The 26,607-nt window shown below is 40.3% G+C and overlaps 1 protein-coding gene across 2 annotated transcripts in view; it reads right to left on the minus strand.

Annotated features, from left to right (window-relative positions):
• PCYT1B (phosphate cytidylyltransferase 1B, choline) overlaps positions 1–26,607 on the minus strand; it is a 117,357-nt gene that overhangs the window by 43,174 nt on the left and 47,576 nt on the right. For both annotated transcript variants that reach the window (XM_053579791.1, XM_053579790.1), the window contains exons 2-3: positions 7,704–7,803; positions 1,920–2,036 (exon numbers count right to left, since the gene is read on the minus strand). In XM_053579791.1, coding sequence (XP_053435766.1) covers positions 1,920–2,036; positions 7,704–7,803 — 217 coding nt within the window. The remainder of the gene's footprint in view (positions 1–1,919; positions 2,037–7,703; positions 7,804–26,607) is intronic.

The raw sequence follows: 26,607 nt of genomic DNA on the forward strand, positions 1-26,607 counted from the left end.
TGTGCCCTTTATTCAGTTCTCTGTACAAATGTAACCTCCTCAGAGGGGCCTTCCCTGACCTTTATACCTAAAATATCCCTCCTTCCTCTATCCAGCCTCTCTTTCCCCTTATTCTACTGCTTATTTCTTCACAGAGTCACTACTACACATTTACTTATTTAGTGGCATCTTCCTCCTCCTCAGACTCCCAGTTCTCTGAGAACATAGACAGTCTATTTTGTTCATAGCTGCATCCCCAGGGGACAGATGGATGCCTGGCACACAGTAAGTTCAATAGTTATAAACGAAGGAATCATTCAGTAAATCAGTGAAATCATTGCTGCCTAATGACCTAGAGAGCTATAAATTTACTGCCTTCTCCAGTTCACAGGAATGTACAGAAAGCTACACATTTCCTTCGATCTTACTTTTGATGTGATAACCCAGGGCCGTGGCTAATATTCTTATTAACTATGACCCATACCTAACCACCTCCAACCTCAGGTCTCAAAAATGACCAAAGCCCAAACACTGCAAAGGTTTCCCAGGGCCTTAGTTGCCTAGGACCAAACCCCAGGTTTACAGTGCCCACTCAGGAAATAATTTTCCATTGAGGATAAAGGAAAGTAAGCAAGGGTTGGGTCTGCTGCCTACTTTGGGTTCCCTCTGCATGACTTGCCCAGTAACTGTTACTATTCATCATTTCTTCCTTCTAGAAAGAACTCCACTCATTAGCCATGTAGTCACCCTTGGCAAAATCCGCAGAAGGGTTCCTCTTAAATGTCCAAAAAGTAGTTTTTTAATTGCAGAAGATAACAAAATACTTCAAATACCAGATATACAGACTCTTATAAGCACCTTTTTTTCTCACAGTAGACGTCTAAGGGTTGATGGGGCCTAGTTCATATGCCACAAAATCTGATCACGGGGAATGGATATGCTGCTTCCAGAAGCTGTGGAAATGAGATGCAGGTCTTTCTAGTAGGCACTAGTCCTTTCACCCAAATTTACATAAATAAGTAGGCCTTCTGGAGGAGGAAAATTTCAATCTGCATCTAACCATCCTTCTCTTTTCACAAGTTTAGGAAGTCAGTCAGTCTCTTCCTTGTGAACCAAGATTTTCTGGGTATATAAATCCTCATTTTTTTTTTTTTGAGACAGATTCTCACTCTGTCACCCTGGGTAGAGTGCTATGACATCACAGCTCACAGCAACCTCAAATTCTTGAGCTCTAGTGATCCTCTTGCCTCAGCCTCCCAAGTAGCTGGGATTACAGGTGTTTGCCACAATGCTCAGCTATTTTTAGAGACAGGGTCTCACTCTTGCTCAGGCTGGTCTTGAACTCCTGAGCTCAAGTGACCCACCGGCCTCAGCCTCCTAGAGTACTAGGATTACAGGTGTGAGCCACGGCACCCAGCCATAAATTCTCATTTCTTTAACACACTGCATATAAATTCAACTAATTAGGGCTGTTTTAAGCCACTAGAGTCAGCATAACATCACCTTAAATGCTGTGGGTCACACAAAGGAAATAATGAACTTGCTTGCTCTTAATCATCCTGACCGCCCTTAGTTCTTCAGGATTAGAAATCAGAATAATATTGCTTTCCTAACCCTCCAGAAAATTTTAGAAACATAAACTGGATCATACTTCAAACACTAGGAGGAAGGCATTAATAGAAAACATAAAGCAGTTACCTTTGGTAGTAATATTAGTCCATCTCTCTGGGGATCAGGGGTATACAATCCCATGATATAATTTCCCCTATAGTTTTTTAAGACATCATTTTAAATTTTAGGCATTGAACAAATGAGCCAGTATCAGCTGAATTAGAAGCATTAACAACATTAGGTTTTACTGATGGCACTCTGAAATGGGTCCTTGTCAGGAAGTATATTATAAAGGAGTTTTCTGGACAAAGATAAAATACACTTCTTACCTCCAACCAACAAGTAGCTGTTGGGAAACAGTGTTTTTGCTTGCATAAGTGCCCTAGCATGACCAGAGTGGAAGAGGTCAAATATTCCATCTGCATATACTCTGACAGGCCTGTCAACTGTGGAAGAAAGAAAACATTGTTAACAGGACTGGAGAATGAGGAATGCCAGTTACCTTCCATCAGGACAGTGTTGTAAGAAAGTTTACCTGGATAAGATACAATCTCTGTGTACATGTACCATCAGTTTCATATTAGTACCTGAAATTGATTTTAAAAAGAGGTTCTTCTAAAGACATCAAAGCAGAGAAAAATCATAACAAAATTAAGATCAAACCAGAACACACATTGTTAGCCAATAGGAAAGACAAGCCCAATACTGGGAAGTTCTTTTGACCCAGAATGGACTCTAGATGTTTGAGCAAGCAGAGTCAGCCAGGAGGAACATCAAGGCAGAAGAAACTGAGGAGCTCAATGAAAAGGGAAAATGACTTCATCCTTAAGTCTGGAAGTCTTGAATGAAGACCCCAGGTCCTGTTTCCAAGGCAGTGATACCCTGGAGTCTGTTCATATTGCTCAAAGAGATAGATAGCTGTGTACCTTTCTTTCCAACTCTAAGTCATGTTGGTAGCCTGAAGTCAGCTATGATAGGAGCGTTTGCATCACAGAAATTGGTAACTGCTACAAATAATGGCTTATTTTCCACTAGATCACCAGTTATTAAACATTTACCAACATACCAGTGTACGAGTTCATTCCCTTAGACAATAAGTGGGGGCACATGTCCCAGAGGGAATAGAGTCAGGGTATAAAGGTTGCATGTAGGGGTGGTGCTAAGGGTTAGAAATGAGTAACCAATACTATAGATCTTCCTATGAAGAAAGGCCAAAAGTGAAGAGGCCACAACATATATTCAATGGTATCCAGTGCTCTGGGAAGAGCTGTTCTATGAGAATGAGGGACACGCTCCCCCCCCGACCGGGAGCCAAGAGACTGCATTAGAAACTGCAAGATGATACTATTGCTGAGCCAGGCCAAAGACACATCCCCTTCAAGTCAGAGGGGGAGATTGGGGAACAGGGGTCTATCAATTTGATGGATGAAGCAAATTGGACTGATTGAAGGAAGGGGTTTGCAGCTCTATTATACCCCTATCCTGATACTCTGGAGGATACCTGTTACATTTGTTGAAAATTCTATATATTTTGCCAACTTTTATACCTTTCTGAACTCTCAACAAAGGAAGTAGAAAGTGAAAACCCAAGAAGAGGATCTAAAAATGGATGCCAGGAAAAAGAAGTGCCCTTCCTTCCTTCCTTCCTTCCTTCCTTTCTTCCTTCCTTCCTTCCTTCCTTCTCTCTTTCCTTCTCTCTTTCTTTCTCTCTTTCTTTCTCTCTTTCTATCTTTTTTTCTTGAAAAGTTAATTCATTTCAGGTTAATGTGAGGGTACAAACAACAAGGTCAAAATATTTGAATTTTGTTAGATAGACTCCGTCTTGTGGTTATGTCCCACACACAAAAGATGTGCCAAACATCCCTGCCCCAAAGAAACGATTTCAGGAATATGAGGAACTGAACAGTTAAATATGGACATTTATCTCCACTTTCTTCCAAAACACTAGCCAGGCTCAGGCTAGTCTGGGCAGCCCTCCCGGCCATCTTTTATTTAAATTGACTTTTGATCATTGCCAAACCTTCAGTTTCACAGGCCAGTGATTCCTTACATAGATGCTCTGGAGAGTCCCCAGATGCTTAAAAGGATGTCCAGAAAAATCTCAAATGAAAGATTAAAACAAATTAACATCCAGACTAATTAAAAAAAATGTATTATGTAGATTTTCAAACACACGCAAAAAATAGAACAATATAGAGAACCTTCTTGTGTTTGTCACTGATACCTATCAACCACTAACCTGGGGCCAGTTTTGCCCCATCCATTCTTTCCCGTTGAATGATTTGAAACAAAATCCCAGATTTCCTATCATTCTCTATATATGTCTAAAAAATAAGAATGTTGGCTTTATTAAATGTAACTACTGTACTATTATCTTACCTAAAAATATTCACAGTAATTCTTTAATATTATCAAATATTCAGCATTCTAATTTTCAGTTACCTTATGTCATCATTTATAGCTTGTTTGAACCCAAATCCAAATAATGCCCATACCTTACAATAGGTTTACATGTTTTTTAAGTCTCTTTCTTTCTTTCTTTTTTTTTTTTTTTGTAGAGACAGAGTCTCACTTTACTGCCCTCGGTAGAGTGCCATGATGTCACAGGACTCACAGCAACCTCCAGCTCTTGGGCTTCCCCGATTCTCCTGTCTCAGCTTCCCGAGCAGCTGGGACTACAGGCGCCCGCCACAACGCCCAGCTATTTTTTTGTTGCAGTTCGGCTGGGGCTGGGTTTCAACCCACCACCCTCGGTATATGGGGCCGGTGCCCTAGTCACTGAGCCACAGGCGCCAATCCGAAGGTTCCCCTTTTATCTCTTTTTTTTTTTCCTTGAAGTTTATTTGTTGAAAAGATGGAGAGACCAAGTTCCTTTTTTTCCCCCTTTGGTTCTGTAGTTTCCCACAATCTTGGAATTGCTGACACACCACAATTTTTAAAAGTGAGCTTATTGCAAAATCAACTCCATAAATACTCTTCAGATTTACTAAATGGCCTTTTTCTCAGTAATTATGTCGTCTTTCTTTCCTTTCCTTTCCTCCCTGCTTCCTGAATTCATTTATCTTGATCACCTCTGAATCAATAACAAAAAGTTCTACAAAACTGCCATCTGCTTTCCCCTGGGGTTTATATCTTAAAACAAAATTTCCTCAATTGAATTCAAATTGAATAAGAGCATTGAAACCATGGATCCCTCATTAGACAGTTTGCTATCTCAAAGCATTTTCTATTTACTGTGCCTTATTTAGAATACAGTATAATCCTGCAAAGGCAATTCTGTTTGTTCAAAATAGTGTATAATTGGAAATAATTGCAATTCCCAATCTGACATAAAGTCTCTTAATTTTTTCAATTGAGAAATTTAATTTATTAGAAACATTGTACCATCTGAATCTATTAATGTAACATTTAGGTTCCAAATTAATACAGTTGCATTGCATCAAGAAATAAGCACAATTTCAAATCTAAAGATCATTCAACAGAATTTTGCATTGATTTCTTTCTTTTTAAAAATTTTATTTTTATAACATTAATAGAATATGTGCATATATTTTAAGATCTGAGTAGGACTCTTAGGCGTATAAAGAAAACCAGCAATCACTTGATCTACTTGCCCCACCCCAATTGTTCCCTGTTTTCTAGGTGCTGGTGAAACAACAGTGGGCCTGGCAGATCATCCCACCATGACAGGAAATCACTGTTCACATACTTTCCACCCTCCAGTCCAAAGCCTGAGCGTGTTCTCACTGAGCTCCATGGACTACTATGGATTGTGCTTCATAGGGAAGCCCACTGGGTAGATAGAGGATTTGGGTCAAAGCACTGCTAAGCTTTGACAGTGCAAAGCTAAGACATTTCACAAGTTACTTTCTGTTCTCCAACTCTCATTTGCCTCCTATGTGGAAAGGACACAATAATAGCCATCTCACATGTTTTTTGCAAGGATTAAATACATAGTCAGCTCTATTTTCCTTTCCTTTTCCCTAGAAAAGTAGGTTCCCTTTCTGCTCAGGCATGACGCTCATCCTTTAACTTGAGGACAAATGTGTTTTCTTCATAACCACTTGGACTTTGATGTGATGTGACATCCCATGGATTCATTGCTGGACATCAGTATTTCTCAGTGTGTGATCTCCAGATTACTAACTTTAGAAGCACCCTGGCTGTTTGTTAAAAATGCAAATCCCTAGTCCCCATCCCAAATTGGGGGTGGGAGGAGTGGAGCAAAAAATCTGTTGCTTCAACATGTTTACCAGGTGATTCTTTGCACACTAAATTCTGGGAACAACTGGTTTAGCTGCTCTGAACTACCTCCTCACAAAAGTCTTGTTGCCTTTATCAAAAGAAGCTCTCAAAAAAAGCTAACTCTCCCTACTCTCCTCCTCACTTCACTCTTTTGAAGGCTATTCTTAGAGGAAGCAGAGCATCAAGGTTAAGAGGTCAAGTTCTAATACAGTTTTGAGATCAAAGCCCAGCTTTACTACTCACCACTGGTTCTCTAAGTGTGATACCCCTGAGAAGCAACATTACCTGGGAACTTGTTAAAGACACAACTTCCTGGGACTCACCCCAGCTGGATCGAGTCAGAAACTCCAGGAGCAGGACCTGGCTGGCTGTGTTTTAACAAGCCCTCCTGGGGAGTCTAGTGCTTGCTTAAGTGTGCGAACCACTGCTGCTTACTAACTGAATGACCTTGTGCACATTCACAACTTGTCTAAGCCTTTATTTTCTCATCCGTGAAATACTAAAAGTACTAATCACAGAGTTGTGATAGTGAAGTGACATGACACATAGAGGCACTTAATTAATAAAAGCTAACTGTCCTTTGTCCCATGCATTCTTTTTTTTTCAGTTTTTTTTTTTTTTTTTTTGGCTGGGGTCAGGTTTGAACCCACCACCTCCGGTATATGGGGCCAGCGCCCTACTCCTTTGAACCACAGGCACTGCCCTGTCCCATGGATTCTTTTAAGTTTCAATTGTTTGGTTTTTGCAATGGCAAGTGGAAGCCATCAACTTATGGCATCTTAAATGGCTCAAAGCCTCCCTGCTCACTTAGGCTTATTTTTCACTCCATCTCAGTCAACTGGAATGATGCTCATTCATGCCTACATAGCTATCTCTGAGCCTTCACTATGGCTGTTCCACCTGCCCAGAATACCTTTCCATTTTCTGCCCATACAGTCCAAATCTTATTTTTCCCTAAAGTATCAGCCTTATTCTGCTCCCTTCTTGCAATCTTGCCTGACTGCTCCAGGCCAAATGAATCTGCCCTTCTCTAAACCGTCACTTATCCATGCTGCAGGATTTAACCCCTGAGGACATGCATGTATGGTATGTGTGGGCTTCATTTCATATCTAGGTGCCTCTGTAATTATCATGAAAATGCTTGGGAAACAGAATTCTTAGAGTTCTTTTTAAAACTTCCCTATCCAGCCTCTGGTACCCGCTAAAAGAATGAATGAATGAACAAAGTTCTATAGCAGAGCCCATTCTTCTTCTTTTTTAAAAAAAATTTTTTTATTACGTCAAATGCACATAGATCATGAATACATTTATGCATATTTGGGGTACAAATGATTTTTTTTATACAATCTGATGTGGTTAGATCAAACCAATCAACATAGCTTTCATCTCAGAGCCCATTTTTCTTAAGGCACACTTGAAGCTTTTAAAAAATCATAGACTTTGAAGAATGGTCATGATGATAGTAGCTTAGGTTTGTTTAAGCCTGCACGGTTTAAAAAAAATGCTTTGGAACTTTTAACCAAATCAAGTTTTCACAAAAACCTTGTGAAGCAGGTATTGTTGTCTCTGTTTTGCACAAGGGGAAACAGATTCAGATCTTTCTAGTGTCTTACCCATGGCTGTTGAACTATTAAGTGGCAAAGCTGGGGCTCAGACTCCTATACATATATATCCTGCTGCATCTTTTTCTTGGTCACTTTGGTTGGTCTGATTTATCACTGTTAGTCCTTACCCTTCTTTTGCTGTGCTATAATCTCGAAAGGCAACTCTCCTACTGAAAGGAAGTGCTGCTCAAATAATGATGAGCCTTTCTGATACTTTAAATGTCAAGACGGGGCCCATTTGGGAAACAAGAAATACATCCTTACCTGGTGTCCCTAAGCGGGCCTGAGCAATGGTCAGTTTTTCATGGGGTGCTTGGCATTGGCAACTGGTTTCATCTGCAAATGGAGCAGGTGCGGTCAGGGTCTAGAAGGAAAAAAGAGAAAGGGAATATAGTCTGACAAACTTTCCTTTGGCACTGACTTCTCCTGAGGTTTCATTTCTCTTGGCTACACAGGTATGATTAAGAAGTACAATCTAGGGCAGCGCCTGTGGCTCAAGGAGTAGGGTGCCGGTCCCATATGCCGGAGGTGGTGGGTTCAAACCCAGCCCCGGCCAAAAAAAAAAAGAAGTACAATCTATCTGCTGAGGTCAAAAAAGAAATAATGTTAGAATGTTAGAAATAAAGACAGGGCATTGTCACTGAAACTTTTTCTTTTACTGATAACTTCAGAAATAATAAGAGCTGTTCAGTGTCTACCATATACCAGGTGCCAGATGAGATACTCTGGTGTTGTCGCCTTTAGGCCACACAGCTTCCTATGCTGGATAGAAACTTCTAGAATATAGGATAATACTATCCCTACTTCACACCGAGGAAACTGAGGCTCAGCAGGGTTAAGAAATATGCTAAATCATGCCCTTAGAAAGTCACAACGCCCAGCTTTGAACATTTCACAACCAGTGAAGGCAGTCTTCAAACATTTAGGCTTACCCACACTCAGGGGCCTTGCCTGGAGGGAATGCCATACTCAGAAGCATGGCATGACAGCTCCTATATTTCACACACACTAGCCTGGCCAGTCACAAACTCTGACATTTCTTCAAGCAAAGGCCAAAGCCATTACCTGTGCCCAGAGAGGGCCTAAAAGCACAGCAATTTGGGCAGGCTGCAGATAACTATTCCTGTAGTGGCTTTAACAGCCACCAAATGGCTGGAGGCCCCACCTCAAGGCAGCTTGGACTGGGGCTCTGGGGAACGCTGTGAAAAAGATGTAGTCGGGTGGCGCCTGTGGCTCAAAGGGTAGGGCGCCGGCCCCATATGCCAGAGGTGGCGGGTTCAAACCCAGCCCTGGCCAAAAAAAAAAAAAAAAAAAAAGAAAAAGATGTAGTCACTTGGAACCTTCTCAGAAGTGGCTCTGCATTTTTTAGTCAGCCTTTCAAAATGAAAACCTCATTTTCTCCAGGCTGAGGAAGACAAAGTGAATGGTGTTTTTTTTGTTTTTTGTTTTTTTTTTTGTAGAGACAGAGTTTCACTTTATTGCCCTCGGTAGAGTGCCGTGGCGTCACACAGCTCACAGCAACCTCCAACTCCTGGGCTTAGGCTATTCTCCTGCCTCAGCCTCCCGAGTAGCTGGGACTACAGGCGCCCGCCACAACGCCCAGCTAGTGAATGGTGTTTTTATAAATAAGGCAAATACAATCCAGAGCTGTCCATTGGTAGTTTTTGAATTATTTTATCACCACAGTCACCACTACATCATCTTTGTTATTCTTAAAGCTGAAGTTGACTAGTCACTTCAAACATTACTCACAGGCCTGCAGGAATTCTTAGAAGTGGAGACAGGTATTCCTTAACTTGGAAAGACTAAACTGAAGAATGCTCCACACATTTGAACAGGGGCCATGACCCACTTCTGCCATTCACTTATTCATTCACCTCATCCACACTCACTCATTTAAGTATATTTCAGGCATTATCTTAGAACCTGGGAATAGAAGTAGGAATTTAGGACCAATCCCTGCCCTGGAAGAGCCCCAATTCTCTACAGTGATGACACCCGAACCCTGCTCTGCTCCATCCTCTCTCCCATTGCAGCACTTTCCATCATGGAAGCTGGAGTCCTGCCCCAGTTTTGTTTGGAGACTTCTCCATTATCTGAGGCTTTCTTAGCTCCCACCCTCTCCTTCAGGGCTCTAGAAGCAAACCAAGACTTGGGATAAGGATTGAGGAAACTTGAGTCCATTATTGGTTCTTTTTCAGACGCATCAAAGTAACCTCATGCTATGGTGATCCAGAGCAGCATTCATAATGTGGCCAGGGTTCAGTGACAAGAGTAGAAATTCTGGAGTCACAAAACCAGCATTCAAAATCCATTTGCAGCACTTACTAGCTGTGTATTCTAATTTGGTTCTTCTGGTGGAAAGGAACTGACACTCACTAAAGTTAGCTCAAGGGATGAAGGATTTATTTTAAGGGTACCCTGGCACTAAAACTGGGGAAAAGGAGGAAAGGGACAGAGTGTTGCCCCAGAGTGCTTGCTCTGTACCAACTTGTCTGCTCTCTGTGTGTGATAGTTTCTGTACCACCCCATTTACCCAAGTTTCTTCCACTCCTCCCAAATTTCAGCTTGAATATGGCCCATCATGGCCTCCTCAGCCTCTCTTCACAATACTCATTTTAAAACTTCTGATTGTGCCTTTTGGCAGCAGCTCCTGCTCCTACCAACTTGCTGCTTCTTGCCATGCTTCCCAGTTCAGATTCCTAAGGGAGAGTCAGATTGGCCAAGCTCTCTTTCAAATCAGGCCACAACCAGGATTGGCCGGTGTTAGGACAGGTGCCCACCTTGGGGTCCAACAGATATGGTGATGGAAGTCACGAGTGGCCTGTCATTGCCACTTTAGCAGGAGCTATGCTTGGGGCAAGAAATAAATTTGACTTTGTGTGTTCAAAGCAAGTTCCTTAACTTATTTGAACCTCAGTTACAACTGTAAAATGGATAACTATCTTGTAGGGCTGTTGTGAAAAACAGAGATAATATGTGTAATGTACCTGCTACTCAATAAATTATAGCTTTTATTACTGCTATTGTTATTCACTATTATATATTCTAATACATAATACTACATATTATGATACAATAGATAATGTGGCTTCCCATCGAAACAAATTGACTCATGAATGAACTTTTAGGAACAACCCAAATAGGTAAATGGGTTGGCAAATGGGATTAGTTTATATTAAATAATTCATTGCCTTTTCATCTATGTAGACAGTGAACTTTTAATATAATATAAAACAAACTACTATTTGGAGATCTTGCATGTGCTATTCACAAAGTTTATAAAGAGATATTGGTGTTGCCATTTTCCAAGAAAGGTGTATTCCAGACAGTGTAAAATCTGGTAATTAAAGCAGAGATAAAGTTGTAAAACAACAATTGTTACTCAAAGGTGAAGAAAAGGTTTATATCTGTGCTTTTGGCTCTTAATTATTATGGCCTAAAAGTAGAAAAGACCAAAGAGAACCAAAGAGATGGAAAGCAGAGAAAATTACTAAGTGCACAAGCGTCCTTGTGTGCGCATGTATGTACATGAGACTGTCTTTAACAGCAGTTGATGTAGAGAAGGAGTATGTCTTGTTATGTAGAAGGCACTGTGCTTGGAATGGGGAGAATGCAAAAATAAATGAGCCACAGCCTTGTGCTCCAGAGCAGTGCCTTCCAAAGCAAGGCAGGAAGGGGTCAACCTCGGTATTCAGGAAGACCTTGCTTAAAGTCCAGATACCACCAACCAGCCCTGTGATCTGAGGCAATATTTTCTTCAGTCTGGACAACCCAGATTACAATTTTAAAAGGCTCCTTCTTCTCGGAGCCAAAACAAATCATTTGATTTATAGGAATTCTAAGATCTTCAGGTTCTGCTTCCTCCAACCAACTTCAGGACAATGTGAGCAAGATAGCCAGAGGCTCCCAGGATGGGCAGAAACTGGGCTAACTTGGCATTCAAACTATCTGTCAGCCTTCAGAGGACCAAGGTCCCCATCTATTTCTCACCATTTGCCAAAGCTGGGAAGCTTTGAGGGATCCTCCAGTCTAGGCCCTACATAAGACAGAAAACTGAGGCCCAATAACATAATAGCTAAACCTCTGAGTGTCTACTTAGTAGTGCCATGCATCCATCTATAGACTAAATATTTTAAAAGCATTTACTCATTTAATTTGTACAACTCTGTGAGGTAGATACTATTTCCACTGTATAGGACCTATCTTCAATAGTGACACTAAGCGATGGCATGAAGCAATATTAGTGGTAGATCCCTCAGACTCAGTTACCTTTTTGGCTACCATTGAACAGAGGAAACCCTCAGGATTCTTAGACAACAGGGATAAAGAGACTTCATAATGGAGATACTAGACTCTCTGATAATTAAAGATTGGGGGGACCCAAGTAATTAATTAAAGAAATAAAAGCTCATAAACATATTTTTACCCAGACTTAGTGAAGCAGGTCAGATGACTTACACCTAGCTATCAGCAAGTTTCAACTTAGACTCTGAATCAGTCAGCTCACACTTTCTAGTGTCTATTAACACATGCTGTATGTTTAATAAGACATTGGAGGGTAGATAAATGGAAGAAAGATGAGAAGGAGGGAACAGAACTGGCTCTGGGGGCAACAACCTTGCAAAGTGAAGGGTGGCCCTTTTAGAATAGAAAAAGGTATCAGTTTGAAAAGGCATGTTAAATTGGCAATAATTTCATATTGGGGAGGAAACTCTATTCTTTCAACATGCAAATCATAGAAACTAGGCTTCTGAGCTGATGGACATGCTCAGTGGATAGACTGTGCCCCCCAAAGAGCTATATTCCAAATTCAGATTGGGTTGGCACAGAAGAAATCAAGGATTTTAAAGAGTTAAGAAACCCTGGCCAAGTGCCCTGGACCTCACATGTGCAAGGGCCTTGCCAGACCACAGACTTGGAGCTAAGTCACAATAAAACTTCTTTGTACCTAACTTAAGATTTCAGAGCATCCAGTCATTGCATGTGAATATGTTGCCTAATTGTAACACAAGTTCTGGTTATGTAAATTGTACCCTAGTAACATACCAAAGCCATATTCCCATCGGGCTTTTTAAAGGAGAAGACATTGTATGTTGGGCATTTCATTCATAGCTTTTCCTTATTTGTACATTTTCAAATATTTACTTAAAACCAAGGCTATTAGGTACTATATAAAATATAATTCAAAACAATAAAAAACTACACAATGCAAATATTACTTGAGTGCAAAATTTGGTTGAACCTTTACATCTGCAATGTACACCACTAACTGACAACTGGACTGATCAGACAACAAACTAATCTACCAGTCAGAACTTAGCATAGTACTGAGGACAGTGGTGGCCAACTGTACAGTTGCTTTTTTAAGCTAATATATTCTTAATTATAGTGGGGAAAACCTGAGTTCAAATACTGGGTCCATTATTTAATATCCATTTGATTTTTGGGCGGCACCTGTGGCTCAACAGAGTAGGGCGCCGGCCCCATATACTGGAGGTGGCAGGTTCAAACCCAGCCCCAGCCAAAAACTGCAAAAAATATATATATATCCATTTGATTTTTTTAAATTTTATTTTATTAAATCATAGTATCCATTTAATTTTTAAAATTTGATTTTTAAAACTTGCTGGCTCTTTACCTGTCTGGCCTTTAGTACCCTCAACTATGAAAGGGAGATAATAAAAAGATCTACCTTATGAAGCTGTTACAAGGATTAAATGAAATAATGTATGGGTAATAATTATCTTCCCTTTGCCTTCTCATATAGACTACACCAGTGGGGCCCCTTGCCCTCCTGATTCCAGATGGGCTGGGTCCTTGGGAAGCACGCAACATTAGAGGGCAAGACCAACGTGAACTCAAGGTATTTGTCTCCATTGCTTCCTCCCTACTAACAGTGTGTTGGTTCTTTCCTTTGACTGAAATCCACAGCTCGGGAGGGGACCTTCTTTACAGACTTTTCTAAAAGGTTCTGGTAACCAAACTCTCCTCTTGCCCCTTCTTTGTAATTCTGAATTTGTGATTCTATAGCTGGTAAGTGCCTAGCCCAGGAGGTGGTGACCTCCAAATCTTTCTAGGCCTAGGATACTATACTATTCCCTAAAGTTTCCCTAAACCCAGCCGACACCTTTGTAAATGTTCTTCAAATTTATACTTTTAGAGTGAGGCATAGATTTTTTTTTGTTTTGTTTTATTTTGTCTTGTTTTTGAGACAGAGTCTCAAGCTGTCACCCTGGGTAGAGTGCTGTTGCATCACAGCTCACAGCAACCTCAAACTCTTGGGCTTAAGTGATTCTCTTTTTTGGTTGTAGTTGTCATTGTTGTTTGGCAAGTCCAGGCTGCATTTGAACCCACCAGCTCCGGTGTATGTGGCTGGCGCCCTAGCTGCTGATCCATAGGTGCCCAGCCCAGGCGTACGTGTTTTGATAAGGCCTTGACTGCTACAGTATCTATAACAGTATGGTTCCAGGCTCAAAAAGCATTAGCTAACAAATGTTGATGAGGTGTGTCAGAAACAGAGATCAATTGAAAATTGCATCATCCCTAGTTACCAAGATTATAATCATCTCAAGAAGTTGCCAGTAAGGAAGACTTTTACAAGGACAGAATCTTAAAATCAGTATATACAAAACAGACAAGAATAGGACTTTCGAAGGAATCTACTTTTTCCAGGTAGATCTTTTACCTTGGAACTCACCAGCTTTAAAACCACAAATTCAGGCTTGGCACCTGTAGCTCGGTAGTTAGGGTGCTGGCCACATAAACTGGGCCTGGTGGGTTCAAACCCAGCCCAGGCCTGCTAAACAACAATGACAACAACAACAAAATATCCAGGCGTTGTGGCAGGCACCCGTAGTCCCAGATACTTGGGAGGCTGAGGCAAGAGAATCGCTTAAGCCCAAGAGTTTGAGGTCGCTGTGAGCTGTGACACCACAGCACTCTACTGAGGGTGACATAGTAAAACTGTCTCAAAAAAAAAAAAACCAACACACGAATTCCGAATTACAAAAAGACATTACACAATCTCATCTCTCAGTCTCATATATTTACTCATCTTGGAACATATTTATAAAGCCTGGTTTAATGTGGGATCAGAAGATTTTGGTTTTTTGAAGATAGAAAAGAAAAACATAGATCTTATAATTGACCATAGGTACAACACACATGAGTCACTGGATTCTTGGCCTGTGCCATTGATTATGTAGAATCTCACATCAGGCAGCTGGTGAAAAGGCCTCACCAATAGATGTCACTGGAGTGGAGGGAAAAGAGGCTCAGTACATGGCACGGAACCAAAAAATATCCATTTTTCATTTAGTTAAGAAGGGTATGCACCTGTTACAAAGTAATAGGCACCATTAAAACGGTAAGACAGATATATATGTATTGTCAGGGAATGAAATCTAAGACATTTTGTTGAATGCAAAAAGCAAGTCACACAATAATATGTATACATTTATACCACTTATAGTAAAAAGAGAGAGGGAAGAGGGGAAAGGTAAGAGGGAGAGGGAAGATGAGAAGGAGAAGGAGGAAAGAGAGAGAAAGGAGAAAGGGAGAGAGGTAATTGTGTAGAAATGGTTTAGAACTGCGCTAATATAGTAGCCATTAGTCACATGTGGCCTTTTAAATTCAAATTGTAATTAATTAAAATTAAATAAAATTAAAAACAGTTTCTGAGTCACACCAGTCACACTTCAGGTGCTCAATAACCCATGTGGGTAGTGGGTACTGTATTGGGCAGTGCAGATATAAAATATTCCTGTCAACACAGAAAGTTCTACTGAACAACACTGGCCTAGAACAATACACACCAAACTATTAACTATGGTTATCTCCAGGGAAGAAGACAGTATTTGGGGAGAAGAGATGAAGGGATTTTTTTTTATTTTATTCCATATATGACTTTTTATTGTTTAATTTTATTGTTATAGTGTCACGAAACACTATTGTTACAAAACACATCCATGTATTGTACATAATGCAAAAATACATTTAAAGACCTATCTCCCTCCAATGAATTTGGTGATGCAGAAAATTTTATCAAGGCTTGGGTATCCTGAATGTATATGTGGGCACCAGGAGGGTGTCTGTTAAGAAAAGAGAAGTAGGGCAATGCCTGTGGCTCAGTGGGTAGGGCGCCGGCCCCATATTCCAAGGGTGGCGGGTTCAAACCCAGCCCCGGCCAAACTGCAACAAAAAAATAGCCATGCATTGTGGCAGATGCCTGTAGTCCCAGCTACTTGGAAGGCTGAGGCAAGAGGATCAACTAAGCCCAGGAGTTGGAGGTTGCTGTGAGATGTGTGATGCCACAGCACTCTACCAAGGGCAATAGAGTGAGACTCTGTCCCTACAAAAAAAGAAAAAAAAAGAAAGAAAAGAGAAGTATTTTGAAAAACAACTATTATCCAATAACTATCTGTTAAATGATATGAGTCCCAGGTATAGGAAATATTTAAAACTCATTCGAGCTTTTAAAAAAATTGAAACTAATTTTATAATATCTACCCATTATTCATTTTTCCAACATCCAACAAATAGTACTTGAGTGCTTTCCGTGTGCCAGGCACTGTTCCAGCTTCTGAGGATACGTCAGAGGACAAAACAGACAAAAATCCTGCCCTCATAACATTTTAAGATAATAGAAAAACAACAAGAAAGGTTGTAAAATGTGTGCAGTATGTTAAAATGTGATTAGGTGCTATAGAAAAAAATGAGGCAAGGAACAGGAGTAGGGAAGAGTGCAGGGGTGCAACTGTAAAGAGGATGGTCAAGGAAGTTGATGTATGTGTAAACATATAAAGGATCAGTTGAGCCATGTGCAGAAAGTTCTGGAGAAAGCATTCTAGGCAGCACAAACAGCAAGTACAAAGGCTCTGAGGCAGAAGTGTGCCTGGCTTCTTCTGGGAAGATCAGTATGTGGAGGAAATAGGTACAGAATAAAAGATGTAGCCAGAGGTGAGGCAGAAAGGAAGGAGATGAGAAACATCCAGTGGTATCGGGCTTTTAGGATGCTGTAAAGATTGGCTTTCACTCTGAGGAGATGGGAGCCATTAAAGAGTTTTGAACAAGGTATGATATGATCTGACTCAGCTTTAACAGGACCACCTGGCTGATATGTTGAGAATAAATTATAAGAGAGCAAAGGTAGAAATACGAACATCTCTGCCGTGTCTGATATAACAATCAGGCAAAAGAATACAGCAGCTGGGACCCATGCAAAAGCAGCAAAGATGATGAAAATGGTCAGATTCTGGATAGATTTGGTATAAATAAAATTGGGAATAGGTTGACTGTAGAGTGTGAAAGAATGAAAGGGGTTGGGATAATCTCAAAGTTACTGGCCTGAAGAACTGGAAAGACAGCATTGCCATTTCCTAGGATGGGGAAGACACTGGAAGGGCAGTACATCTGGGGGTGGGAGGGACAGGAATGGGGAGGATCAAGAATTCCATTCTCATACATGTGGTTTGACATGCCTATTAGATCTCCAAGCAGAGATGCCAGGTAAGCAGTTGGATCTACAAGTCTGGAGTCTGGGGGAAAGGACGAAGCTAGAGATACAGGTTTAAAAGCAGACAGAAATACAGGTGATATTTAAAGCTGCTAGACTAGATTCACTCATTTAGCTAAGGGCCTGGGTGCAGGTAGGAGAGAGGTCTGGGTCATCAGATGAGGAGACACTGTCCATAGTCCATTTATGCTTACTCTCTCACCACTATTAGGGAAGCTCTAAGAAAAGCAAGGATCTGGTCTGTGACTTTCATTGAGATATCCCTACTCCCTGGGGCAGTACCTGGAGTATTAGAAAGCTCTTAAATATGTGTAGTTGTTGAATGGGGGAAATTTAAAGTCACTGGAGAGAGAACAATTATTGATAAAGACAAAAACAGGCTTCAAATTCAGTAAGAAAATAAATACATTTATCAATGTATCATAATTTTTTCTTAACATCATCATAATATATATTATAGAAAACCTAAGAAAATTCAGAGAAGAAAACCAAAGTCACCAATAATTCTGCCTCACAGAGACAACTATTGTTAACTCTTTCTATATTTAATTTCAGGCTTTCTGACATATACATATTAACAACTTTGGATGTGCATACAGTTTTTTTCACTCAACCTATTATGAGTATTTTATCATGTCAGTTAAATAGTTTTTGATCTCACTAATTTTGAGAGCTGTAAATAAAGCATTGCACTGCTGGAAAAACCACAATTTAAATACTATTGTTGTTGGGCGGCGCCTGTGGCTCAGTGAGTAGGGCGCCGGCCCCATATGCCAAGGGTGGCGGGTTCAAACGCAGCCCCGGCCAAACTGCAACAAAAAAAATAGCCGGGTGCTATGGCGGGCGCATGTAGTCCCAGCTACTTGGGAGGCTGAGGCAGGAGAATTGCTTAAGCCCAGGAGCTGGAAGTTGCTGTGAGCTGTGTGAGGCCACGGCACTCTATTGAGGGCCATAAAGTGAGACTCTGTCTCTACAAAAAATAAATAAATAAATAAATACTATGTTGAATACTAAATTGTTTATATTGCACTAATGTAAATAGCATTCTAAACATAATTCTAAACCTCTGATTATTTCCTTAGGATTGATGCCTAAGATCAGGGGTATAAACATTTTAAAGATAAATATTTAAAGAACATTTTAACATGTATTGGTAAATTACCTTTTACAAAAGCTGTATCATTTATACTCATGTTACAATGTATGAAAGCACCTATCTTGCTGCCATCTCTCTGGCATTGAGCATTATCTTTGTCAATTTTTTAGACCAAGAAATGGCACGACGCTGTTTCAATTTGCATTATTTTGATTATAAGAAAGACTGAACATTTTTCAAATGTTTATTAGCCATTTGTATTTTCTTCTGAGAATAATCTGTCCTTTGCTCATTTTTCTATTGTTGATAATAAGCATTTTGAAGTTGGTTAAAAGCAAAACAATAACACAGTTAAAAAATCATCTTAAATACCTTTTTAAAAATGCCTTTTTCAAACTTTATTTAGATTTCCCTCATGAAATAAATCCATATTTTTTAAACCAGTGTATAAACACATGCATCTAGGTCAGGCTAGTAATTATTGCTCTTCTGGCCATCAGGGATCAGAATGTTTATTATGCCCTGGGGATATAGGCCTCCTTAAAACACTAGCCACCCATAAACTATAACTCTGTCCTAAATGGCCACCTTCTGAACCCCACAGAAATGAGTTAATTTGAAATAGTTAAAAGATTTTCAATACACTTCATTGATTCTACAATGTACATTTTTCCCCTCCCCCATTTCAACATCTCTGAGATTAGGAGAGGTTTTATAATAAATGTCTTAAAATCAGTATTGGCCATTTTTTCTCCATATTATAACATCTCTGAAATAGAAGTGCAACTTACAATTAATAGCATCTTAGATTCATGAAATGCATAGATGCTATTAATAATAGAAAATAATCTGGCCAGGTGCAGTGGCTCACACCTGTAATCCTAGCACTTCGGTAGGCCAACACAGGAGGATAGCTTGAGGCCAGGAGTTTGAGACTCTGCCTCTACTAAAAAAAATAAAAATAACAAAATTAGCTGGGTGTGGTGGTGCATACCTATAAATCCCAACTACTCGGGATTGCTTGAGCCCAGGAATTAGAGGTTACAGTGAACTGTGATGACACCACTGCTCTCGAGTCCAGACAATAGAATGAGACCCTCCCCCGTCCAATAAAAGGAAAAAGTACAATAGAAAATAATCTTTATCTAGAGCTAAAATATTCCTAATCCTAAATCATTTTTTCTTAGGGAGTTGAGCTTAAGGAGTTTGTAATAAACACCAGTGACAGTGTTATATCATATTCATATACCACTTCCTCCCCAAAAAACTTGAGGTGACTTAAGAAAACTAAAATTTGAAAGTTTAAAATAATAGTTGTAAGATCTGAGGTGAGGAGGAGAAATACCGATTTTTTACAAAAAGGTCAGAGGTGAAATGAGCACACAGGAATGCATTGACCACGATCCTTCTACATTTCAGAGAAGTGGGCCACAAAAATGGCTTTAAACTCCCAGCAGTCAAAGCAAAGAGGCAAACAAAGTTAACGTTGCCCTTAAGCAGAAAACCAAACAGCTTTTGAGGAAGAGCAAAGCAGTTTCCTGATGCTGAGTTCTGAGAGAAATTCCCCCTGTGGTGCTACCCATCTCCCACGAGTGATGCTCTAGCGACATCAACACCAACATACTTATCATCAGTCTCCTAATAAAGACAGTCCTGTTTTTATGTTTGTCCCCATAGCACCTTCCATGCAACACAGAGCCCCAGAACCAAAAAGCAGTTCAGAAAAGCATTTTTACAAAGGGCCAAACATGCAGTCTGAAAATGTGGTTCTTTCTCCCTAATGGCTGGATCCAAGGGTAAGATTTAGAATACCTAGACCAGGCTAGCCAGTGTTTTCTAATGTGGGGCGGGCAGGACAATCCACTGGAGAGCAATGCTGTGCTTACACAGAATATCCTCAAGTAACATCTTTTAGTTCAATGTCCTTTTGTTGTAATATTGATGACGGGGGGAAAAAACCAGCTTTGGGCCAGGACCACTGTCTGTGTGGAGTTTGCACGTTCTCCCCAGGTCTGCAAAGTTTCTTCGAGTACTCCCGTTTCTTCTCACATCCCAAAGATTGGCATGTTTGGCGAACTGTTATGTCTATGTTGTCTCAGTGTGAGCAGGTGTGTGTGGGGTGTGTGTGTGTGTGTGTGAGGGCACCTTGCCATGGGATGGCATCCTGGCCAGGGCTGGTTCCTGCCTGATGCCCTGAGCTGCCAGGATGAGCTATGACCACCCAACATGCTGAACTGGAATCAGCAGGTAAATTATTATCTTGTTTTTATTCATTTTTCTTAAATGTATGTATAGCTCACATTTATTTCCATTTCCATGTTTAATATTAGAAGTGTTTTAATCTTTATTTAGAAGTTTGGTGATGTTGAAATGTCTTCTTTCTCAGGATAGTTATTGATTTATAAGGATATACCTGAACTGGCCAAGTCTGCTCCTCCTTCCAAGAAGGATTCCGAGAAGGCACAGAAGAAGGATGGTAAGAGGCACAAGCATAGCCACAAGGAAAGCTACTTTGTGCATAATTTGCAAGGTACTGAAACAGCTCCATCCTCATACTGGCATCTCATCTGAGGCCATTGGCAACAGGAATTCATTAATCAATGACATCTTCAAGCCTACTGTGAGAAAAGCATTGTGCTTGGCACATTATAACAAGCACTTGACCATCACCTCCAGGGAGATCCAGATGGGCCAGCTGCTGCTGCCTAGGAAGCTGGCCAAGCACGGTGTGTTTGAGGCCATCAAGGCCATCACCACATACACCAGCCCAAGTGAACAGCTTCTACTTTCAAAAACGGAAGTCTCTTTTGAGAGCCACATAAGACAAATATTGCATGCTCTCATTCATACGTGAGAGCTAAAAAAGCTGATTTTTATAGCAGTAGAGAGTGGAATGACAGTTACCAGGTGCTGGGAAGAGTGTGTGTGGGGGGCAATAAAAAAAGTTTCGTTAATTGGTACAAACATATGATCAAATAGAAACTTGATGGCAGGGTGGCACCTGTGGCTCGAGGAGTAGGTGCCAGCCCCATATACCGGAGGTGGTGAGTTCAAACCCAGCCCCGGCCAAAAACTGCAAAAAAAAAAATAAAAATAAAAATAAGAAACTTGATGGCAACAGTGTATTGTATATTTCAAAATAGCTAGAAGAAAGGACTTGGAATCTTCCCAAAACATAGAAACAATAAATACTTGAGGTGATGGACAAACTAAATACCTTCACTTGATCATTACACATGCTATGCATATAACAAAATATCACATGTATCCCATAAATATATACAAATATGATACAGAAATAAAATTAAGAAGTTTGATAATGTTTTTGTGATCAGAAACATGCTGTAGGAACAAAGGTAAACAACAAGAAAATGGCAGAGTTAATCCTTCTACTCCCCAAGTGAGTTCTGTATCAGCTACATGATCCCTCAGAACGAGTTCTGTATCTGACAAGAGAGCTAAATAAAAATTTAGCTGATAATAAAAATTATCACACTGAAGACTTAGAAACATCTGCTACTCCTGTAATCCCAGCACTCTGGGAGACTGAGGTGGGTGGATCACCTGAGCTCAGGAGTTCGAGACCTAAACCCTGTCTCTAAAAATGGCTGGGCATTGTGGTGGGTGCCTATAGTACCAGCTACTCAAGAGGCTAAGGCAAAAGGCTCACTTGAGCCCAGGAATTTGAGGTTGCTGTGAACTATGACACCACAGCACTCTACAAAGGATGACCAAGTGAGACTCTATCTCAAAAAAAAAAAAAAAAAAGAAAAGAAATATTTGCTACCATTAGCATTAAACCTCACCTTGAGCATACCTGGAGATATTAGCTAATGATGGTGTGAAGTTAATATAGTTCTCCTGATACTTTAAAATGAAATATCCACAACATGAAGACAAACCCCTATATTTTTTTTCAAGTCTTAATGTTTCAAATCATATGATATTCAATCTAGTACTTTGCAAAATACTGTTACATGTAATGATAAATGTTTAGGAGCCTTTTCTGAGTTTTTGGAATCCAACAGAAAAAAATACAAAATTCCCATACCATTGCAAAAACATCTGTTTTTCATGCCACAGTAAAGCTAGCTGTTCTACTATGTAGGAAAAAAAAAAATCAATGTCAAAGTAAAATGCATTCTTTTGTCAGCAAATATATTTAGAAGACATATAGAAAACATTGCTGAAGATTGGAAGAAACAAGCATTAGAACAAATTATGCAGTGTGGGAGGTTTTTGCTACACAGATATTGGATAGAAATACAGATATTTCTAACATGCCTCTGTATGAGGTATTTTGCTAGATTCCATTTCAATAATAAAATCCCCTTTTCTCCCTGATATTCCAAAGAAGATATTTTCTGCAAAATAGATGACTTCTTTGACAAAAATAATATTTTATAGGAAAACCGTGCAACTACCAACGAGATGATTGCTTTACCCTTGGACTCATAATCTTCTGCCTATATTTTCATGATTCTTCCTCTATTGGCTCCCTAAATGTTGCTCCTCAGGATTTCATCCTAGAGGAGTGTGAGGTAAAGTAGATTAACTTAATTAGATTTCATGCACATGAGGTGTCCTAAAGGAAGAGTATAAGTTGGGTGGCCTGGATTGCCCAACCCAGATAGGCAGCCATAGGGAGAATTGTAATAGCTTCAGTTATAGCTCTTCTATTTTTCTCCAATTCAAAACCCTTTTAAGGGCTCAGCGCCCATAGCTCAGGGAGTAGGGTGCTGGCCACATACACCAAGGCTGGCAAGTTCAAGTCCCACTCGGGCCTGCTAAACAACAATGACAACTGCAACCAAAAAATAGCTGGGAGTTGTGGCAGGCACCTGTAGTCCCAGCTACTTGGGAGGCTGAGGCAAGAGAATCGCTTAAGCCCAAGAGTTTGAGGTTGCTGTAAGGTGTGACACCACAGTACTCTACCAAGGGCAACAGCCTGAGACTCTGCCTCAAAAGAAAAAAAAAAAAAAAAACCCTTATGAGATGGCTCTGGATCAGCTATTTTCTACAACTCCTCCAATAGCATGATTATTCTGAGGTATGCTTGCTAGCTAACCAATGGCATGCATTTTCTTCTGAGTCCAGAAACTGACTGTAAGGCCAGACCATTGTTGGATAAAGTGTATAAACTGGAGACAATGAGATTAGATGATTAGGCCTGAATCAGTCATAGAAATAAGGCAAGTTTAGTTCAAGGGCTCATGTAGGCTCTTTTGGGGACTGGATATACTGGATCATGAAAGGGCTGAACAGCCAAGAGCTATACTTTTAGGTAGGCTCTGACACCATTCCTTATAGTGTTAGGTATTAGATCACCAGAATTATCTGGAACTGGAAAATAAATTGTAGAGTGCATTCTTTCTCCATTAATGTGGTCAGAATACCTTTAACCTTTGTACTAAAGAATGATACACATACAGAAAAGTACACATATCCTAAGTGTGTGTCTCAATAGACTTTCATAAGCTAGTACACATGGCATCTAGATCAAGTAAGCAACCACTGCCAGCATGCATGCCATGCTCCTTCCATTATGCTGACTTCTAACATTGTAGATGAGCTTTGCCTATTTTATACTTTACAGAAATGGAATCTATAGTGCATGTTGTTTTGTGTCTAGCTTCCTTCATTTAATAGTGTATTTGTGAGATTCATACCTACTCTTGCAGGTGGCTATAGTTTCTCCATTTTTGTTGCTGTAAGCATTACACTGTATGAATATACTATCATTTATTTATCCATTCTGTGCTGCTGACCATTTGGAGTTATTATGAATAATGCTAACAACATCCTAACACTAGTTTTTTGGTGGCCATATGTACAAATTTCTTAGGAGTGGAACTTCTTGAGTCAAAAATACTTACTCTGAATTTCTAATTTTACTACAAAGAACCTAGATATATTATTTGTTTCTACTCCTGGTCCTGAAAGCAGAAGGTGTGACCAGGAGAGCTAAATACAGCCTCTCTCAAAGTCCATCCAAGCACACCTTGCTTCTGAATCATTTGGGAGCTAGCTTGAGCAGGCAGTTCTTTGCTCACTGATGTTTGAGAACTGTGTGTAGTGGAAATAGTCAGACAAACCTAATTTGAAATCCCAGCTTAATCACTTAGTATTTGATCTTTGGAAAATTATTTAAATTTTTTTTAATTATTGAAATCTTGATTTCCTTACTTAAGACATGGGGGATAGTAATTCTTATTTTATAGGTATGTAGCTTTTTAAATGAGATGACGCATATAGAGCATTCAGTGTAGTGCCCAACACAGTGGGCACCATAAATGGTTGTTCCATTCACTTGCCCACAGAAAAAAAGGAGTGAGACCTCTAGCCTCAAACCAGTATAGAAACAATTACAATTAGTTATAACAATTATAACTAAACAATTTGGAGGCACAAAAGAATTTATTATTATGTGATTGCACCTACAGTCAATATTAGGCACACTAGAGATGAAGCATAGAAGCCTGCATGTACCAGGAATGGGCTTTCAACATCATCTGGTTGACAATAGGCTGTAAACATCACTAACAATATTTATATTAACCTATTATTGTTGTTGTTATTTTTCTTTTTTTTCGCAGTTGGCCAGGGCTGGGCTTGAACCCGCCACCTCCGGCCTTTGGGGCTGGCGCCCTACCCCTTTGAGCCCCAGGCACCACCCTGTTGTTGTTATTTTTCTTAAATGACAGTTTAAATAACCTCCAGTGTCCTTTTACACTGATGTCAGGTTCAGCGTGCATGAATTACCAAGTGGAAAACAAAAACGCCAAGTCAAAGACTTAGGCAGGAGGTAGGAGATTATATGAAAATGAATCCTGCTCAATAGGCTAGCCCCGTGTGGCCCTGCACATTATTACACAGGCGCACACTACCAGGGCTCACTGCTTTATTTTCTAATCACTGTGTTTTCAAGTCTGCCTTCAAGATCGTTGAGTGCTAAACTGTCTCTTTATCCCCAAGCAAGGTCAGCTTCCCAGCCTCCCATACAACCCAGTTCATGCTGGGATAAAGAGGAAGGTAGGAATGTTAAAACAATAATGCTATGGTCTGAGGCCAGCAACGGGTAATCAGATCCTAGCAAGGTAGAGGCTGTTACCTGGGAGATTATTGGAAGAAAATAGGCCTAGCTTGCAATGCCTTAGTTTGTTCCAACCTTCCTTGCTTTCTCTTTATACTGCCTCTGGTGATCTGACAAAATACCTCTTTTTCTGCACTTATTTCCCTAAGGTCACTAAGCAGCTTTGTGTGGGCACCAGCTAAAGACACAAGAGTTTGAAGACTATGGCCTGACTCACTGCTGGACTTTAACCCCACACACTAAGCTTAGATGGATAGACTCAGGTAAGACAGGCCTGTATCGTTCAATGTCATACTGCCTTGCCTCAAAGAAAGCCCAATGTTGCAAACTGCCATATTACAAAATAGATAAATTAGGAGGGTATTATTCGTATTAAGAAGAGATTCAATATAGGTTTCCTTAAACAATGAATAGAATATTACAAATATAATTCAGAATACATTCAACATTTCTAAAGAAGCATCTGAAGAATAAAGCAGAAGACAGTAGAAATGATTTGTCAACATCAATGTAAAATTCCAAAATGCTTTGTGAGCATTTGTTATTCATATTTAGCCAGTGTGTCTTAAGACCATTCAACCTGTTTTGTTTTGTTTTGTTTTTCTAAATGGATAAAAACAAAAGGGAGTGAGTAGTGGGGTAACCCTGACTTTAAATGGGAGCATCAGGTCAAATAGAGCATTCTGCAACAGACCATGTTCCATGGTGATAAAAGCTAGAATTACAGTCTCAGTATTAGAGATGATCTGTCCAGCTTATCATGAGTGATAGAATTGGAGTTCAGAGAGGACTGTGATTTGCTTAAGTCCACACAATCATTCAATGGCAAAACTAAGACTGGAATGAGACTGTGGGCTCCACTGAGACCAAGCTTGAACATATTTGTCTCACCAGCCTCTAGCCCTTTTGCTGTGGACCCACTAACCATGGCCAGATCTAGATTTGCCTTGATGGGGGTTAGTGTGCAGCCCCAGAGGCCATAAGGGAGTAGATCCATTTGCTGTCATCACTATATCTCATCAGGAACAAACCCAGCCTTTCCACCCCTCACTAGCCCCAGCCCAGGGGCCTCTGGAGAGGAAATATCCTGGGGCTGGACCCAGCTTCCCAGGCTATCCCAGAATTACACTTTTGCACCTGCTAGAACTAAGCCATCGTGACTTTGCCTTCACCTTCATAGGTAAAGCAGAGGCTATCAGTAAGGCTTATTCTTACACAAAGAATCCTTGCCAGTTTCCTCATCAGCATAATGGGAGAGGCATCTCTTTTCCTCCCTCAAGCCAATCCTTCCAATTGTGTACTGAAGTCCAGCGCCTCGAGCTTAAGGGACATTCCTTTCATCAGTCATTTCCATCATCTCCACTTTGTCCCTCTCTCTGTCCCCACTGGTTCTCTCCCATTTGTATTTAAGCGCAAGTTGCTATCATTTTAAAAGAATGAGCCAACCAAAAACTTTGAGATC

The sequence above is a fragment of the Nycticebus coucang genome, chromosome X (genome assembly GCF_027406575.1).
Source record: "Nycticebus coucang isolate mNycCou1 chromosome X, mNycCou1.pri, whole genome shotgun sequence".
Taxonomy (NCBI): domain Eukaryota; kingdom Metazoa; phylum Chordata; class Mammalia; order Primates; family Lorisidae; genus Nycticebus; species Nycticebus coucang.